The sequence below is a fragment of the Hyla sarda genome, chromosome 1, assembly GCF_029499605.1.
Source record: "Hyla sarda isolate aHylSar1 chromosome 1, aHylSar1.hap1, whole genome shotgun sequence".
In the NCBI taxonomy this organism is placed as follows: domain Eukaryota; kingdom Metazoa; phylum Chordata; class Amphibia; order Anura; family Hylidae; genus Hyla; species Hyla sarda.
In genome coordinates this window covers 73,548,197-73,569,169 of record NC_079189.1, presented here as the reverse complement: position 1 = coordinate 73,569,169, position 20,973 = coordinate 73,548,197, and the positions used below count along the sequence as shown (strand labels likewise).

Here is a 20,973-nt window from a genome sequence, read left to right as displayed (position 1 = left end):
GATCCACAAAACATAGTGAATGCTCTTTTAAAAGTACAGATGTATGTTCTGTATCCAGCTGAGTATCCTCATAGAATCTCATTAGCTCTTTATTACAAACCAGGGACGTGCACACGTAGGAGTGAAAGGGGGCTGGAGCCCCTGCCCTTTTCCTCACCTGCCCCTCTAGTGCCCTCACAAAAGGAGCTGCAGACTCAGGGTGACAGGTGAAGTAAAAAGGATCCATTGCTGGGGAGATTTGTATGTGGTTTAATGGAGGGTGCTGTGCCCTCCCTGCAGCAAGGGGGCGCCACTCACCCTGTCATTATCTGCCATTTCTTTGCTTCTCTCCACACGGAGGAGACAGGAGCAGAGGAGGCAGAGAGAAGTCCCGCCCACAACATGTCCGGCCACAAACTTCAGTCTATGCAGCCCTTACTGTAAGTGACTGTAAATATATGTGAGTGATTATATGTCAGTGTGTGTGTATGTATACATATGTGTGTGTGTATCTCTATGTATGTGCCTGTGCAGAGAAGGATGGCTGGGGCCTTAGTGTAAGTGACTGTGTATATATGTGAGTGATTGTATGTCAGTGTGTGTGTATGATGTGTATATATATATATATATGTGTGTGTGTGTGTGTGTGTATCTCTATGTATGTGCCTGTGCAAAGAGGGATGGCTGGGGCCTTAGTGTAAGTGACTGTGTATATATTGAGTGACTGTATGTCAGTGTGAGGTGTATACATGTGTGTTTGTGTGTGTATCTCTATGTATGTGCCTATATATGTGAGCAAGTGAATCTTTGTATGTGTGTATGTATGTATGTGTGTGTGTATATATATGAGCAAGTGAATCTATGTATATGTGTATATACATGAGCAAGTGAATCTATGCATGTGTGTATGTATGTATATGTGTGTGTGTATATATATATGAGCAAGTGAATATATGTATATGTGTATGTATGTATGTGTGTGTATATATATATGAGCAAGTGAATCTATGTATGTGTGTGTATATATCTGTGAGTGATTGTATGAAGCACATCATTAGGGAATTATTGGAGGAATGTAAGCACTTAAATGAAAGCACAGTATATAGGGAATTTATGGAAGCACAGTATATATTTCATTATATTGGAACATTATATTTTTTTATGTATCCTGGCACTGTGTATAGATCCTTAGGGTGCGTTCACATGTGCCTATTTTTGCTGCAGATCTGCTGCAGATTTTGCTGCTGCAGATTTTGCTTCCTATTGACAATGGGAAGAGAAATCTGCTAAAGCAAATCTGCAGCAGATCTGCAGCAGAAAATACGCACGTGTGAACGCACCCTTAGTGGTGGCACAGTATAGTTAAATAATAGTGGCACAGTATATAGTTCATTAATGGTGGCACAGTATATAGGGAATTAATAGATGAATGGTGGCACAGTATATAGAGAATTAAGGGGGGTACGGTATTTACGTCCTACGCCGGCTCCCGCGATATGAAGCGGGATCGCGCCGCGATCCCGCATTATATCGCGTCGGTCCCGGCGCTCATCAACGGCCGGGACCCGCGGCCGGGACCCGATCGCGGCGATGTGTGGTATTAACCCTTTAGAAGCGGCGGTCAAAGATGACCGCCGCTTCTAAAGCGAAACTGAAAGTGACCCGGCTGCTCAGTCGGGCTGTTCGGGACCGCCGCGGTGAAATCGCGGCGTCCCGAACAGCTTGCAGGACACCGGGAGGGCCCTTACCTGCCTCCTTGGTGTCCGATCGGCGAATGACTGCTCCGTGCCTGAGATCCAGCCAGGAGCAGTCAAGCGCCGATAACACTGATCACAGGCGTGTTAATACACGCCTGTGATCTGTGTAGAAGATCAGTGTGTGCAGTGTTATAGGTCCCTATGGGACCTATAACACTGCAAAAAAAAAAAAAAAAAAAGTGTTAATAAAGGTCATTTAACCCCTTCCCTAATAAAAGTTTGAATCACCCCCCTTTTCCCATAAAAAAAATAAAACAGTGTAAAAAATAAATAAAAATAAACATATGTGGTATAGCCGCGTGCGTAAATGTCCGAACTATAAAAATATATCATTAATTAAACCGCATGGTCAATGGCGTGCGCGCAAAAAAATTCCAAAGTCCAAAAAAGCGTATTTTGGTCACTTTTTATACCATTAAAAAATTAATAAAAAGTGATCAAAAAGTCCGATCAAAAAAAAAATTATACCAATAAAAGCTTCAGATCACGGCGCAAAAAATGAGTCCTCATACCGCCCTGTACGTGGAAAAATAAAAAAGTTATAGGGGTCAGAAGATGACATTTTTAAACGTATACATTTTCCTGCATGTAGTTATGATTTTTTCCAGAAGTGCGACAAAATCAAACCTATATAAGTAGGGTATCATTTTAACCGTATGGACCTACAGAATAATGATAAGGCATCATCATTGTTACCGAAATATGCACTGCGTAGAAACGGAAGCCCCCAAAAGTTACAAAATGGGTTTTTTTCTTCGATTTTGTCGCACAATGATTTTTTCCCCCGTTTTTTCGTGCATTTTTGGGTAAAATGACTAATGTCACTGCAAAGTAGAATTGGCAACGCAAAAAATAAGCCATAATATGGATTTTTAGGTGGAAAATTGAAAGGGTTATGATTTTTTAAAGGTAAGGAGGAAAAAACGAAAGTGCAAAAACTGAAAAACCCTGAGTCCTTAAGGGGATAATTAAAGGGAAACTGACAGGCTGTTTACTCACACTAAACCCAATACACTAGGTTACAGTGCATGTATACAAAAATTGGTCTTTCCATTTTCTAGGTATTGCCCCACATTGCTAGTATGCGGAGTCAGTCTTGTGTGCAATGGAGGCTGAGCTTCCATGCCTCCATCCTGTATGCTGTGCTATGTCTGGCCATCTTTGTATATTTATAATTCTTTTTTTGGCCAACTCTAGTATATTGTAGAATGTAAGCATATATTTGTGTGGTGTCCATCTCTTCAGTGTAAGAACCAGAGCTGTGTGGAGATTCCTGCATAAGGTGGGTGATTGGTGATGGGTGATTGGGGATGGGTGCTGGGTGATTGGTGATGGGTGCTGGGTGATTGGTGCTGGGTGATTGGGGATGGGTGATGGGTGCTGGGTGATTGGTGATTGGGGATGGGTGATGGGAGCTGGGTGATTGGGGATGGGTGATGAGTGCTGGGTGATGGGTGCTGGGTGATTGGTGATGGGTTCTGTCATATAGACCTCAGACCGGGGCATATATACGGGGTGATTTAGTATAACCTTTGCAGATGAAAAGCCCTCTGCAAAATGATCTGATTGGTTGCTATGGGCGACTGCACCGCTCTTTCTCTGCACAGGTTTTGTATAAATCTCCTCCATAATACAGTATATTATAGGGCAGCTGTCACATGTTTTCTGTAAATAAGACTGACAGCACAGCCAAAGTGTATATACACATGGCAGACCTTCATAGAAACTGTTCTTGACTCGATTTTACAAAACACCAACTTTTATGGGGGATAGGAATGTCGAGTAGGCCCGGTGGGAGTCCACTGTGTCCCTGGGCCGCAGCCCATTAAGTCTGGCAGACGTTTTTTAAATTATGAAAAGTGCCCTCTTTTTTTACTTGAGCCCCTGCCCTTCAAAATGTCTGTGCACGTCCCTGTTACAAACATAATATAATAGATGCAATATGGATACAAAATACACTTGCATAAAATCATGCAATCATTTTTAACTATAGGTGTATTACAATTTTGTTTTATCTGTGTTACGCCTAGCGCTCCGGGTCCCCGCTCCTCCCCGGAGCGCTCATGGCGTCTCTCTCCCTGCAGCGCCCCGGTCAGTCCCGCTGACCGGGAGCGCTGCACTGTCATGGCCGTTGGGGATGCGATTCGCACAGCGGGACGCGCCCGCTCGCGAATCGCATCCCAGGTCACTTACCAGTCCCGGTCCCCTGCTGTCATGTGCTGGCGCGCGCGGCTCCGCTCTCTAGGGCGCGCGTGCGCCAGCTCTCTGAGACTTAAAGGGCCAGTGCACCAATGATTGGTGCCTGGCCCAATTAGCTTAATTGGCTTCCACCTGCTCCCAGACTATATCTGCTCACTGCCCCTGCACTCCCTTGCCGGATCTTGTTGCCTTGTGCCAGTGAAAGCGTTTAGTGTGTCCAAAGCCTGTGTTACCTGAACTTCTGCTATCCATCTTGACTACGAACCTTGCCGCCTGCCCCGACCTTCTGCTACGTCTGACCTTGCCTCTGCCTAGTCCTTCTGTCCCACGCCTTCTCAGCAGTCAGCGAGGTTGAGCCGTTGCTAGTGGATACGACCTGGTTGCTACTGCCGCAGCAAGACCATCCCGCTTTGCGGCGGGCTCTGGTGAACACCAGTAGCCTCTTAGAACCGGTCCACTAGCACGGTCCACGCCAATCCCTCGCTGACACAGAGGATCCACTACCTGTAAGCCGAATCGTGACAATCTGATTGTTATTAATATGCCCATGGACTGTCATGAACTCATACAGTACATCTGTGTTCCTCTAAAATTCTTACACTGAATTTCATGATGTAATAAGCTGGATTCACATTCAAAAAAGAGTATAGTATATTAGTATATGTCAGTATACTGTGATGTACCCACAGTGGGCCCATTCACTTTAATGAATCGGACATAGTCTAATAATGAATATGTTTGGTCTGTTTCTTTTTAATTATACTTTTCAGTCACTAGAAGACTATGTTTATTACATTGAAGAACATATATATATATATATATATATATATATATATATTCAGGAATACAAAAACAGAGATAGTTTCCTTGAAAAAAAAAAAAAAACTACACCTGCCCTCAGGTTGTGTGTGGTATTGCAACTTAGCTCCATTCATTTTAAAGAAACTATTCAACCTACGTACATAGAGACCCATTTTGAGGTACAAAAACTTGTGTGGGAACAAACCAACAAAATGTATCAACCTATCAAATAGACCCCACCTTTACACAAAAGAATATACTGGAATCTATTTAAAAATATACCTTTATTAAATGAATTAAAACAAAATATAAAGACAAAAATAAGTGACCCCAATTAATCCCATAAAAGTTTACACACATGCACAAGACATTTAAAATACATACATAAAAGTGGGGGAACAACAAGTGACATGCCAATATAATATACAGGGGTCCTAGACAATGGGTATCCCCAATATTGCACACTAATAAACAATAACCCTGATATTGCAAAAAGGGATTTGTTATTAAATATATGGTATGAGGCTACATAAAAGTTAAAGTATAAAAGAATTAATACTCACCTACCTCCATCCCTGCAGCTGCAGTATTGGCGTCTCCCCATTCGTCATGGAATCTTACTGGTTCCTTTACTGCAAGAGTTGCCTGCCTAGCCTGTCATTGTGGACACCATTGTGGTGATTGGCTGAGTGGGGGCAGCTCCTGCAGGAATGATGTCTCAATGTAACTAGGAAGAAGCAGTGGTGGGGTATGGGAGGTGTCAGTAGGATGGGGGTAGGTGAGTATCACGTCTTCTTTTTTTATACCAACTCTGCCATATATATATATATTCTCTAGACAACCCTTCGAACCAGAGAGTCTTTCCTAAAATCAATTCTAAGAATAAAGAATTGATAGCACAAATTATTCTTTTGACCTTTTTGACAAGCATATAAATACGGTACAAAGGAAAGCTTTATCTTTCACCTATCTATACTACTCAAAGAAGAAAAAAAGCATGATCTAAAGCTATACAAGTGAACAATGTCAGAAACTGCAAGGCAATTATTATATATATATATATATATATATATATATATATATATATATATATATAGATGCAAATCAAAAAATGTTGCAGTATTTTGCAATACCTTTATATTGGACTAACAGAATTTTGTAGAGACAAGCTTTCGGGATTCCTCCCTTTATCAAGTCCAAAGCAAATCTAAGCTTACAAGCAGAATACACAGGTTACATCTCACAAATATGCAGGGGTTAAGACAATAGATGTGGAGAATTCACACTAAGTGTGACATGGGATGCTACATTGGTGAAACCAGCCGGAAACTCAACGAAAGGATGAATCTACACAGACATTCCATCAACCGCTTTAAAGAAAAGGACTTCTGCACCCCAGTTGGACATCATTTTACCAAAACAGGCTGTGGGTAGCCCTTGGGGGGTGTTGGTAGTGGGGGTATTGTTTCAGTAGATGAGGGGTTAATGTTGACCCTATAGTTGATGACACCAGGCTGAGGGCTAGTATGCTGAGGTAATCCTCCGGCCTATCGCTGCCCTTCCCAGAAACGACAGGTGCATGTAATGAAATGACTGAAGGTCCACAATGTACTTGAACTTGGGTAACTTTACTTAAGTGCTTGCTGTACATCCAATGAACAATGACAGTGTCAGGAATACAGTCTTTATATAGCTCAATGACTGACAATTGTTGCGGACCTTGAAATAAATTAAAGTCTCTGGATTTAGGGTAATTATTGCAGATCCGTCCGGATTTAGGGGATAGATAAGGTTCGGTGATCTTCCAGAGTGCGTGCGGATTGATACACTCAGAATTTAGAAGTTATCGGCCGTCGCCGCAAGGTTCAGGCCTAGACTCACTGATCTCAGCAGCGCAGATGCTTCTTGCTTGCTTGCACAGGAACAAGAGAGCGAGAACATGGCCGCCGCTCCCTTATATGGGTAGGGGTGGGGCTAATCTGATTGGTCCGAACATTGGTCACTCACTGTTACAATGAGTGATGGGATTGACTACATCACAAAGACCTCCAAAGGTCCTCAAGCAGAAATACCATAGAGTTCACTTAACCACGTGACCCGCAGGTCCTGCTATGCTATAGACAGGTAAGTAACTATTTATAGGGCATTTACATAATATTTACATGCTTCCCAAGTAAGCTATTTGAGCAATAACTATCTGGATGAGAGATGACTAGGGGTGAACTAGACAATGGGGACCCCGACATCCTAGGGACTCCGGCTAAGGGGACCCACACAGGTACCGGATAGGATACGGTACCTGGACACCACAAACCCCCTTACTTAAGATAAGTCGACCTCGACGTCTGTCCCCTATGACAGAGGGACTAGGACTAGAACAGGATGATCTATAATTTGCTATACATCCTAAGTAAACCTTGAACACATTTACATTCTCTGATACTCTTACTAGTATCTGGACTAGACAATAGAAATCTATCTAAATGTTGGTGCTATCTAGACATAAATGCTATCTAGACCTTAACGAAGCTATCTATCCTTTAGTTTCTAGCTTCTTAGACATTTTCATTAAGCTTACTATAAATTCTAAGCTTACTAGACAATTAGGCTGCTATCTGACATATAGTTTATTAGCTCTCTACACATTCTTGGAGGCTAAACTGAACATTAATATAACTCTCTATACATGAGACTATCTAGACATTAGTTCAGCTCTATATACCTTTAGTGTCAAGCTGACTAGACAATTTTATTATCTCACACATTTTATTTCTTTGCCAACAATAAGTTACCTGTAAGTACACATAAGGTTTTACTGGCTAGCCGGAAGCTAGGTCACAGTAAGGGTGGCTGCAAGGGTTTATCGGCTACACGCTACTTATCCCTAGAGCACTTTCAAAAACAACCTAACTAGGTTATTCTTAGAATTACGTGTTTAATTCTATATTAGCAAGAGCACCTACTGGCCAGGCAGAGCATCTCACACACGCAATGAAGGAGAAGAAGAAGTGTACCTAACTGTGGCAGGAATTGGGTATTAATATGCTACAATTCCTAAGTGTTTTCTTAAGTGAGATATTTGTTTTGATGTATGTACTAGAGAAACTTGAGGTAGTACATTTAAGTTAGCAATCTAGAGTACTATGTGTGCAAGTACTATTTTAAGGGGAATCCTCCCTACTATTTTTGTTGAGACAGGTGCTAGCGATGGGCGACAGCAATAATACTACCCTCGGAGGAGCCGAGGTGTCCCCTGTTGAGTTACCTACTAAACACCTTTAGCATTTTATACATTTATCTGTACAAGAATTAGTTGTTTTTAGTGTTGAGTGTACACGTGCAGTATGTCGATATTTTCTGTGTACAACTCTACCTTACTTTTTATGTACATAGACATTAGACTATTTTCTCTATGTACAAACCTTACCTATTTTTTTATGTACACAGACACGAGAATACCTTCCTGTGTACAGAACCATATACATATTTACTATACATTTATCAACACTCCAACATGTTTCAGGTGCATTCACCCGATAAGTGCAACATTTAGCATAAGAGTTCTTGTGAAGCTGCTGGTATATACATAAAGCAGACGTGTAAGGATCAGCAGTCCACCTACACTAGGAGTCCAAAGAAAATATACAAATTGGCGTGTAAGGATCAGCAGTCCACCTACACTAGGAGTTCATGGAAGGGAAAGGTAAACACGGCTTTACCACAAATCAGCCGGGTACAGTCCTTAATGAATCTCCTACAGGCTAGGAGTCTCTTGACTTAATAGTCAGGCACAAGCTTAGTGGTTACGTTGCTGAACTTTGAACTGGAGCAACTTAGCACACTCCTGCTAGGCACTATTCTTGAACTTGGTTGCTGTAAAACAAAAATGGTTAGACAGAAAAACAATATGACATTACTTTAGAGTCTCTTTAGAAGATGTTCTTTTTTACTCTTGTAGTGCCTCTCTTGGTTCCTCTATATCTGCCAACATCAGGGGCAGGATTAGAATTGACATAGCTTTGCCATACCACATTGGTGAGGATGGAGTGGTGAAAAGCAGCATTAGCAGGGGTTATAGGCTTACTAGCCAGGATCAAAGTGGGGTAATAGGGCTTGAGTACCATCTCCAAACCAGGATGGACCCATGACTCTTTCGTTGGTACCCTGAAAGAAGGCAAACTCTCCATGTCAGAAGAGGGCCTTGGTACATATGTTGGTACCTGTGCTGGAGGCAAACTCTCATTGCTCCGAGAGGGCCTAGGTACAGTCTTTGGTACCCACAATTTGGGCCTGCTTTCTTGAACTTGAGCAGGACTTGACTCTCGACGATCTGTAGAAAATGAAGAACTTGGCTCTTTGCTGCACATAAAAGATGATAAACTTGACTGTTGAAGCTCCTCCTCCTTGGGTACGCTGGTGGAGGCTTTAGGAGCAGACCTTTTCGGCCTCAAGTTGAAGGGATTGGACTCCCAATCAGTTGATGGAAAATACTTGAATGGAAGCTGTGTTGGGGCTGTTGGTCTGGTGACCGCTGAAGCCCATTCTCCACGAAGGCTCTGGACAGGGGTGTACTCCACAATTTCACCCACCTCCAAAGGGTAGAACTTCTTATGGAGGTATGGCCTTTGCACTGCTCGCCGGTTTACGAGGATAGTCTGCCCAGTGTGGCAGTCAAGGAGTGTCCCATAACCTCTGACCTTGTCGAACTTGGCCACAGTTGCTCTTCTTCTTTCTAATGGCTCCTCCCCTTCTCGGGGTTGATCCCATTTACGGATGTACAATGCCTCCATTTCTTTGGTATTCTCTTAATACCACACTCTTTCTTCATAAGGCAAATGCACGTGCTTGGGAGCATAGAGTTCTTTGTATCGGGCCTTCAGCTTTTCCATCAATTCGGCCAGCCCGGCTTCTTGACGGGCCCTTTCCCTTTCTGCAGTTGGGATTGGTGGGAGTGGTTTCCCAGGTAAAGGTTGAAGTACTCTTTGCATGTACTCGATCAGCTCCAGCTCATCTCCAAACACCCATTGCGGCAATTTTGATGAGCACGGTCGCGCACTTGGCAAGCTTGATCGAGGAATGACCTCAGGGCTGGAGGAGGAAGAATAGGCCGCCTCTGGCGGGGTACTCACAGCAGACTCCTCCGACCCCAGGTTCTGTGGTGAGGGGACAATCTCACCGGTGATGCACCTCCAGGTGTCCCTATGCTTTCCGCTGGAGGTGTTTCTGGCCAATCGTCGTCATCATCAGGCAGTGGGGGAAGATTGCAGGCCCCCTCTTCGTCTAATGACAACCGCTGCAGATGGTCAGCGAGCTCTTGAAAAAGTTGGGCTGCGACTGCCACAACTTTCCGTGTCTCCGGTGCCATTTTGCCAACTTCACCACGTGGAACGCTGCTCTCCGCCATGTCTGTACTTTCCGGCTCCCCGTGCAGACTGAAGAGGTTGCTCTGCATGGTGTCTTTTATAGTGGGCTTCTTCCAAATGGCACTGGACAGGAAGGACACTGTTGGTGCAGCCCCGACATCCGGTCCCTCCAGAAATGACTCCTGTATCTTTGAGTTCCCTTTTGGCTGCGACACAGCAACTTGGTGGCCACGCCCAGAAGCGGGGCGTGGCGCAGAGTGGGCTTTCTTCGCGCGCTTTTCCGGCATCAGTTCGGCTCCGCCTGTGCCGACCGGACCAACGGATCACAGCATGAACTCATTGCGCAGTTTACACATCTTAATTGTAACAGAATTTTCGCCTCCCCCTTACTTTTCTCTTGGCCCCCTTGTTTGGTGTACCACAAGCACCGTTCCTGTACACAGCAACACGGTTTACAGCACATGAATAAAGTTCTTTTTCTGGGGGGGAGTACACTTTCACTAATGGCGACTGCAGTAGGCGCACACCCGTATCCTGTTCGTGCAACGCCAAAAAGGCTTTGTGGTAGCCCTTGGGGGGTGTTGGTAGTGGGGGTATTGTTTCAGTAGATTAGGGGTTAATGTTAACCCTATAGTTGGTGACGCCAGGCTGATGGCTAGTATGCTGAGGTAATCCTCCGGCCTATAGCCACCCTTCCTAGAAACAACAGGTGCATGTAATGAAATGACTGAAGGTCCACAATGTACTTGAACTTGAACTTGGGTAACTTTACTTAAGTGCTTGCTGTACATCCAATGAACAATGACAGTGTCAGGAATACAGTCTTTATATAGCTCAATGACTGACAATTGTTGCGGACCTTGAAATAAATTAAAGTCTCTGGATTTAGGGTAATTATTGCAGATCCGTCCGGATTTAGGGGAAAGATAAGGTCCGGTGATCTTGCAGAGTGCGTGGGGATTGATAAACTCAGAATTTAGAAGTTATCGGCCGTCGCCGCAAGGTTCAGGCCTAGACTCACTGATCTCAGCAGCGCAGATGCTTCTTGCTTGCTTGCACAGGAACAAGAGAGCGAGAACATGGCCGCCGCTCCCTTATATGGGCAGTGGCGCGGGCTTATCTGATTGGTCCGAACATCTGTCACTCACTGTTACAATGAGTGATGGGATTGACTACGTCACAAGGACCTCCAAAGGTCCTCAAGCAGAAATACCATAGAGTTCACTTAACCATGTGACCCGCAGGTCCTGCTACGCTATAGACAGGTAAGTAACTATTTATAGGGCATTTACATAATATTTACATGCTTCCCAAGTAAGCTATTGGAGCAATAACTATCTGGATGAGAGGTGACTAGGGGTGAACTAGACAATGGGGACCCCGACGTCCTAGGGACTCTGGCTAAGGGGACCCACCCATGCAGGTACCGGATAGGATATGGTATCGGGACACCACAAGGCCACTCCATACATGACCTTACAATCAGGATACAGAGAGGGAATTTCAAAAACACACAAGAGAGAAAGACATTTGAAGCTAAAATGATACTTTTTTTTTACTCGAAAAACAGGGGACTTAATGTGGATTTGAGCTTCTTATCTCATTATCAAAATGTCTTATAACCTGTACTATACTGGATTCTCTTTTGCATCTCACTATGTCCTGCTAATTACCAGTCTCTCCCCTGCTCCCCCCTCCTTCCCCCTTTTCTCATCCTTATCTATTTAGTCTTGTTCCTATAGCAGGACAATGTATGGCCCATCTTCGTGTGAATTCTCCACATCTATTGTTTTAACCCCTGCATATTTGTGAGATGTAACCTGTGTCTTCTGCTTGTGAGCTTAGATTTGCTTTGGACTTGATAAAGGGAGGAATCCCGAAAGCTTGTATCTACAAAATTCTGTTAGTCCAAAAAAAAAGGTATTACAAGATACTGCAACATTTTTTGATTTGCATCTGCATTACTGGACTAATACAGCTACTCAAATTTACTATATATACTGAGAGGGAACTTCAAAAACACACAAGAGAGAAAGACATTTGAAGCCAAAATGATACTGTTTTTGACTTGAAAAACAGGGGACTCAATGTGGATTTGAGCTTCTTATGTCATTATCAAAATTTCTTATAACCTGTGCTGTACTGTATTCTCTTATAACATGTGCTGTACTGTATTCTATTATAACCTGTGCTGTACTGTATTCTATAATAACCTGTGCTGTACTGTATTCTCTTATAACCTGTGCTGTACTGTATTCTCTTATAACCTGTGCTGTACTGTATTCTCTTATAACCTGTGCTGTACTATATTCTCTTATAACCTGTGCTGTACTGTATTCTCTTTTGCATCTCACTATGTCCTGCTAATTACCTGTCTCTCCCCTGCTCCCCCCTCCCTCCCCCTTTTTCTCATCCTTACCTATTTAGTCTATGTTTCCATAACAGGACAATTTATGGCCCATCTTAGTGTTAATTCTTCACATCTATTGTCTTAACCCCTGCATATTTGTGAGATGTAACCTGTGTCTTCTGCTTGTGAGCTTAGATTTGCTTTGGACTTGATAAAGAGAGGAATCCCGAAAGCTTGTCTCTACAAAATGCTGTTAGTCCAATAAAAAAGGTATTACAAGATACTGCAACATTTTATGATTTGCATCTATATATATATATATATATATATATATATATATATATAATAAACAATATGATGAAGGAGCACCGTAACAAGGCTTCAAGCCTATAAAGTGTCAATGCGGGTGCTCAGCCAGCTCCAACCTCGACCACAGGTATGAGAACAACAGGAATCCAATAGGAAGCAAACAGCGGCACTCCAGCAGTTTCAAGAAGAAGAAAAAATCCTTTATTCACCCATATGGTGCTACGTGTCGACTCACTCAATGGAGTCTTTATCAAGCATACAGTGAAAGTGAACATGTGTCATATATATATGGTTCACAATTGTACAGATCTGCCCACAAGCGCGTGACAATGACATCACTGGTCAAAACAATATAAATATATGTGCTAAATACAGCGATCTATACAATAAATGTCTAAATCACATACATAATAATAAAGTGCAATACAGTGCAATTACAATACAATATCTGACATGTCCTCAATATATTACATATATCTTCTGAATCTAAATAACCATTAATAAGGGGGTGTTAAACATAAGGGAATTACCCATTGGGGACATAACAATATGTCTGCACATGAACGTAGAATACTAGATGATTTGGTCCATAACGACGATCTCGTGATAAAACCTGCCGATAAGGGAGGCGCGATCGGCGTTATGGACCGACAAATGTATTTAGAAGAAATTTACTGCCAATTAAATGATGAAGAAGTCTATTGCTGTGTACCCTTAGATCCTACACCCCCCATTAGGACACGACTTAAAAGATTAGTTGATAATGCTCTTGCTTGTGACATTATTGATGCTGACACACAAAGATTTCTGGTACCACTACATCCCCGTATACCTGTCATATATATTCTACCAAAGATCCATAAAAACTTAAAGTGCCCTCCGGGCCGCCCGATAGTGTCGGGCTGTGAATCGATCCTTAGTCCAGCATCAATTTTTGTGAATAGACTTCTACGTTATCATGCCACTAGTGATTTGTCGTACATTCAGGACACCTCTGATTTTTTAACCAAAATTTCTGAGCTTCGGATACCAGATGGAGCATACCTGGTGTCCTTTGACGTCATTAGTCTTTATACTTGTATCAACCATGAAAGAGGTGTCCTGAGTGTAACTAAGACACTTAGAAATACTGAATACACTGAGGAATGTAAGGAATTTATTGTGGGTTTGATTGAAATTATACTCACATGTAATTATTTCTTGTTCGAGGACAAGTTCTATGTCCAAAAGAAGGCGACAGCTATGGGGTTAAATATGGCCCCAACTTATGCAAATATTGTTATGGCGGACCTGGAAGAATCTAAAATCTATATATCCCACCACTTCAGCTGTGTGCTGAAGTGGTGGAGATATATAGATGACATTTTTTTGATTTGGTGTGGTAACAGGGAGGAGTTACAGTCATTTTTTGATTTTCTGAATGATATCGACCCAGACATTAAATTTACAATGACATGCTCAGACACTGGTGTCCAATTCTTGGACACATGGGTTTACAAGGAAGGTGACAAACTTAAAACCGATTTGTTTGTAAAACCAACGGATAGAAATAATTTATTACAATATGAGAGCCAACATCCGAAGAATATGATTAAATCCCTCCCACGTAGTCAGCTCATGAGAGTTAAAAGAATTGTTGAAGATCCTAAAAAATTAGATAAGAGGTTGATTGAGATGGGCAATAAATTTAAGAAGCGAGGATACCCCAATAAACTTATTAAAAATCAAAACAATAAGGTTAAAGAAATATCTAGAGAACAACTTATGCAACCAAAACTAAAAGATGAAAGTGAAGTGAGACGAATTCCCTTTATTTCTATATATAGTGGACTAAGTAATGAAATTGCATCCTCAGTTCGTAAACATTGGAAAATTCTTACAGACAGCTTTCCACAAATACCCGAATTTAATGCACCACCTCTGCTTTCATATAAAAGACCTAAAAACTTACGTGACATGTTAGTTAGGGCAGACGTGGGTAAAGAACAGATTGATCTTGCCTCCAGATTAAAACCTGGTTGTTTCCCATGTGGGAATTGTAAAAATTGCCCTCTGATGTTAAGGGGTGACTGTTTTGTACATCCAATGACTAAAAAATCATATACTATCAAGCGACATCTGACCTGTAGAAGTGATTACGTTGTTTATATTTTAATGTGTCCTTGCAAATATCTTTATGTTGGCGAGACAATTACTGAATGTAGATTCCGACTGAATAATCATAAGTCATCTATCCGTACTCGTAAAACTGATCTGCCAATACCACGTCATTTTATAGAACATAATCATAATATTGAGGATCTTAGGTTTGCGATCATTGACTCTGTCCCGCGGTCCAGGAGAGTTGGTGACAGGGAGAGACTTTTAAAACAGAGAGAAGCCATGTGGATTCAAAAACTTGGTACTCTACAACCTCAGGGCTTGAATATTGATTTTTCCCTCAAAGTTTTTCTATAGATAGTGGGCCACTCATTATTATATATTATGTATGTTACATGTTATATGAAGTATTTCCTATGATCATGAGTAACTATGTTTTATCCTTTTTTATGTATAGGGTAGCACTAAATGCACTTTTTCACTTGTAACAACGTTAAGGGAGACAGTCCTCATAATGCAAACAATTCTGATATTTCTTTTTTCTCTTCCTTTTTTAGGGTGTTGCCTATGTACTGGACACTCTCCGGTGTAGATCTTCACCATCTAGAATGTTGCGAGATGGAGTGTTTCAGGACGGAGCACGTTATTAGTATTTTCTTTCATGGGTGTCCTTTACGTCATAATGGGGAGTTGATGTGTATTCACAATAAAATGTTGTATATACAATAATTCTGTGATCAAAATGATTAATGTGGTAGCTGAAACTTAGGGGTATTCAAGGTTAATCTGGAGCTGGACCTTCTTTACAGTGAATGGCATAGAGAGGAACACAGGAGTGACAGGTGGGCTATGGAGGTGTAATATACACCCATTAGACACTGACCCCGAGTGGTCCGTTGCCCCATCACATTTTTTTCACCGCGATCTGCGGAGAATGTGTGAGGGACATGCTAGCCTATCACTTTTAGGCAGTATGCTCCATATATTGACCATTTATCCTTAATTTAGTTTGCTGCCTGGCTTACCTTCTTTAAATATACCTACTTTATTTTATGCCCACACTATTTCCCATATCCAATATGGCGTTTGTACAACATTGACACCCTCTCATTCGCTGACCAGTGAGAGAGAGAGCGGCGCGCAGCCGCAATACACATCTTCTCCCGATGACGCGATCGCATCATGTGATTGATCATGCGATGCGATGTGTTCCGGACCTGCGCACTGCCTCTGTTTACAAACAGTGGTGGAGACACGCTGTTCAGGGAAAGTAGGCTGTCCAGAGACGGAGGTAACACCCCCTTATTAATGTTTATTTAGATTCAGAAGATATATGTAATATATTGAGGACATGTCAGATATTGCACTGTAATTGCACTGTATTGCACTTTATTTTTATGTATGTGATTTAGACATTTATTGTATAGATCGCTGTATTTAGCACATATATTTATATTGTTTTGACCAGTGATGTCATTGTTGTCACGCCCTTGTGGGCAGATCTGTACAATTGTGAACCATATATATATATGACACATGTTCACTTTCACTGTATGCTTGATAAAGACTCCATTGAGTGAGTTGAAATGTAGCACCATATGGGTGAATAAAGGATTTTTTCTTCTTCTTGAAACTGCTGGAGTGCCGCTGTTTGCTTCCTATTGGATTCCTATATATATATATATATATATATATATATATATATATATATATTAGGGCAGGGCGGTATACCGGTTCATACCGGATACCAGGTTTTTTTTCTCCGACGGTATGAATTTTGCCCATACCGCTATACCGGTGGGGCCCCTCCCCCTGCCCATGAATGAATTACAGAGCCCACGGCTCCGCTCTCTCAGGGGAGAGCAGGATGAGACTCCTCATCCCCGCTCCCCCTGCAGTTTCAGGCCGGCTCCTCTCTGCAATCAGAGCCAGGGGAAAGCGCAGAAACTGCATCCCCTGGCTCTGATGTTTCCCGGAGCCCCGAGCCGGCTCCCTGCTCCAGTCCACCTCTCCCCTCTCTTCGCCAGTGTTCATAATAAGCGTCCGCTCCCCTTGGTCCTGCGGCGTTAGGCAGAGCATTGCGCCGCATTTCTTCTAGTTCCGCCGCCCGCTCTTGAGGCCCCTAGTGCACGCCGCAGGACCGAGGGGAGCGAGCGCTTCAGGGGCGGACAGACCGCCTGTCTTTGAAAGAGCGGCGGGCCCCCTCACACAACGCACGTGAGCTGCGCCGCTGCGCCACTGTTCTAAAGTGGCCGTGGCGCATAATAGCGCAGTGGGCACTTTAGATCTAAATTTCTAATTCCCTCCTGGTGGAAGCGTCAGCATCCTGCGCTGAACGCTTCCGCCAGAGAGGATCCTGTGTCCGGGCGGGAAGCGCCCACCTTACTGCACTGATGACAGGGACACTTCCCAGCAGCCGCATCAGCGCACAGGTGAGGAGGAGGGGGGGTTAATGGAAGCAGAAGGGGTAATGGAATAAGGGGCAGGATAGGATAAATGAAAGGAGCAGGTGGGTTAATGGGTGCAGGGGGGTTAATGGAATGAGGGGCAGGATGGGGTTAATGGAATGAGGGGCAGGGTGGGGTTAATGGGTGTAGGGGAGTTAATAGGTGCAGGGGGGTGAATGGAAAGAGGGGCAGGATGGGGTGAATGGAAAGATTTTCGCTACCCTGACTCCTCATCCCCTGTAGTGCAGAGCTGTGATAGACAGCAGCGGGGGAGTATACAGTACAATGCTGTTTCCCCAACCAGTGTGCCTCCAGCTGTTGCAAAACTACAACTACCAGCATGCCCAGACATCCGCAGGCTGTCCAGGCATGCTGGGAGTTGTAGTTTTGCTACAACTGGAGGCACACTGGTTGGGGAAACCCTGATGTTCTGACACTTTAACAAGCCCCCTCCCCCCCCCCAAATACCGTTAAATACCGTGATACCGCGATGATTTAAAAAAAATACTGTGTTACACATTTTTGGTCATACCGCCCAGCTCTAATATATATATATATATATATATATATATATATATATATATATATATATACACTGCTCAAAAAAATAAAGGGAACACTAAGATAACACATCCTAGATCTGAATGAATGAACTAATCGTAGGAAATACTTTATCTTTACATAGTTGAATGTGCTGACAACAAAATCACACAAAAATTATCAATGGAAATAAATTTGATCAACCCATGGAGGTCTGGATATGGAGTCACACTCAAAATCAAAGTGGAAAACCACACTACAGGCTGATCCAACTTTGATGTCATGTCTTTAAAATAAGTCAAAATGAGGTTCAGTAGTGTGTGTGGCCTCCACGTGCCCGTATGACCTCCCTACAACACCTGGGCATGCTCCTGATGAGGTGGCGGATGCTCTCCTGAGGGATTTCCTCCCAGACCTGGACTAAAGCATCTGCCAACTCCTGGACAGTCTGTGATGCAACGTGGCATTGGTGGATGGAGTGAGACATGATGTCCCAGATGTGCTCAATCGGATTCAGGTCTGGGGAACGGGGGGCCAGTCCATAACATCAATGCCGTCTCTTGCAGGAACTGCTGACACACTCCAGCCACATGAGGTCTAGCATTGTCTTGCATTAGGAGGAACCCAGGGCCAACTGCACCAGCATATGGTCTCACAAGGAGTCTGAGGATAATGACAGTCAGGCTACCTCTGGCAAGCAAAAGGAGGGCTGTGCAGCCCCCCAAAGAAATGCCACTCCACACCATTACTGACCCACCGCCAAACCGGTCATGCTGGAGGATGTTGCAGGGAGCAGAATGTTCTCCATGGCGTCTCCAGACTCTGTCACATGTGCTCAGTGTGCACCTGCTTTCATCTGTGAAGAGCACAGGGAACCAGCAGCGAATTTGCCAATCTTTGTGTTCTCTGGCAAATGCAAAACGTCCTACACAGTGTTGGAGTAGTAAAAGTAGAAAAAAGGGTTTCAGCACAGGAAGGCCATCAGTGTGGTGCAAGTATCCCCCAGCTTGCCAGGCTGGATATGCAGACAGTATTCCTTTTAAGGAAACAGCACCAATCACTGGGTCCGGGTTGAATGCAGGTTAAAATTCTTTATTGCATTAGACCATGGGATGCAACGTTTCAGCTAACAAGCCTTTGTCAAGCACTGTCTACACAGTGTTGGGCTGTAAGCACAACCCCCACCTGTGCATGTCAGGCCCTCATACCACCCTCATGGAGTCTGTTTCTGACCGTTTGAGTGGACACATGCACATTTGTGTCCTGCTGGAGGTCACTTTACAGGGCTCTGGCAGCTCTCCTCCTGCTCCTCCTTGCACAAAGGCGGAGGTAGCGGTCCTGCTGCTGGGTTGTTGCTCTCCTATGGCCTCCTCCACATCTCCCGATGTACTGTCTGCTGGTAGCGCCTCCATGCTCTGGACACTATGCTGACAGACAGAGCAAACCTTTTTGCCACAGCTCACATTGATGTGCCATCCTGGATGAGCTGCACTACCCGAGCCACTTGTGTGGGTTTTAGACTCCGTCTCATGCTACCACTAGAATGAAAGCACTGCCAGCATTCAAAAGTGACCAAAACATCAGCCAGGAACTGAGAAGTGGTCTGTGGTCACCAACTGCAGAACCACTCCTTTATTGGGAGTGTCTTGCTAATTGCCTATAATTTCCACCTGTTGTCTGTTCCATTTGCACAACCACATGTGAAATTGATTGCCAATCAGTGTTGCTTCCTGAGTGGACAGTGTGATTTCACAGGAGTGTGATTGACTAGGAGTTACATTGTGTTGTTTAAGTGTTCCCATTATTTTTTTGAGCAGTGTATATATATATATATATATATATATATATATATATATCATGCACACATTTTCAACTTTTAAAATACATTCCTGTGTGTGTTTTTCCTTTGCATTACTTTGCAATGTTGCAATGTTTCGATGCATACAAGGTATGAAACATGAACAGGAAACGTCAGGTGTGCTCTCCTCTACCTTTTCATACTATTTTTTTTCTGACTACAAATAAGGAGGTCCTGACCAATAACTAGAGAGGGTGGGACACTGCAGAATATGAGTTCCCCTCCAGTCTGTGTGCAGTGGATGCAGTGTGTGGAGTTGGTCTGGATAGAGGGCTGCACACACACATAGCTCTCATAGGAATTCTGCCAGCAGAGCTCAGCAAAGCATCTTATCACAGAGAGGCATGGGAAGACATTAGTTTCCTATTAACCCCATATTACAGCATCAGACATGGAAACACTGTATAATCTTCATGTGGACAATGACACAAGTGACAATAGGATCCTTTGCGAAGTCACAGACAATGGAGCCATCATCAGCTGCTTAGGGGACTATTCACACAATGCAACTAGATCTGACAAAGGTATGTCTTATAACCGCATGGTTTGAATGTATAGCTATTTTTACTGAAAGTGCTTCAGTGAGCGCCTTGTGGAACTACAAGTCAAAGCAAGTCAACTAGTTTGGAAGACTAAGACTTGTAACCAAGAGAACTGGATTGTAGACTTTCATAGGTTTATAAAGTATAATATGCTTTCTTTGGATTCCTTATTGCATTTGTTACAATTAAATATTGTGCACAGTGATTATAAAGTCATTTTGTTACATTGATAAAATGTATCCTCTTGGGTAAAATAACATTATATATGGGATTTGATCAAATAAATGATAAACTTTTATTAATAATTCGACTTGCACCTAAATATTCTTTGATCTTTTGATGTATAAATGTAGCTGAGCTTGTCAGGCGTTGAGTTTGTAATTTGCCAATTGATAGCACAATGTGTTATCTGCGGTTATACTGACGTAAACCTACTACGTTATCTTACCGTGCCATAATGCACAAGCAGCCTCAAAGATCTGCCAGAACTGAATTCATCAACACGTAGACTTCTTTGCCTTGTCACAATCTGTTGCACAAATAATTCAGCCCCTAAAATTCAATAACAAATACAACTCTGCTTATCTTAACCTTGCTGTTGTGAGGCTGGGTTCACACTGCATTGATGTCTTTGCTTCACTCTTACAATCCGTTTAATTTTGCGGTATGCAACTACGCTATTTTGTATGCAAAAAAAAGTATACATTGCAGTTCTGTATTTTGAATAA

The 20,973-nt window shown here is 43.0% G+C and overlaps 1 protein-coding gene across 4 annotated transcripts in view; it reads left to right on the top strand.

The window, feature by feature from the left end:
* CCKAR (cholecystokinin A receptor) overlaps positions 1–20,973 on the top strand; it is a 106,940-nt gene that overhangs the window by 17,935 nt on the left and 68,032 nt on the right. For 2 of the 4 annotated variants that reach the window (XM_056555992.1, XM_056555975.1), the window contains exon 3: positions 12,645–12,719. The exons of 1 other annotated variant lie outside the window; for it this stretch is intronic. Coding sequence is in view for 1 of the 3 variants with exons in the window: in XM_056555966.1 (XP_056411941.1) it covers positions 20,095–20,227 (133 nt within the window). In the remaining 2 variants the exon portion in view is untranslated. Of the gene's footprint in view, positions 1–12,644; positions 12,720–19,823; positions 20,228–20,973 lie in introns of those variants that run through there. One more of the 4 variants, XM_056555966.1, reaches the window with a different exon arrangement.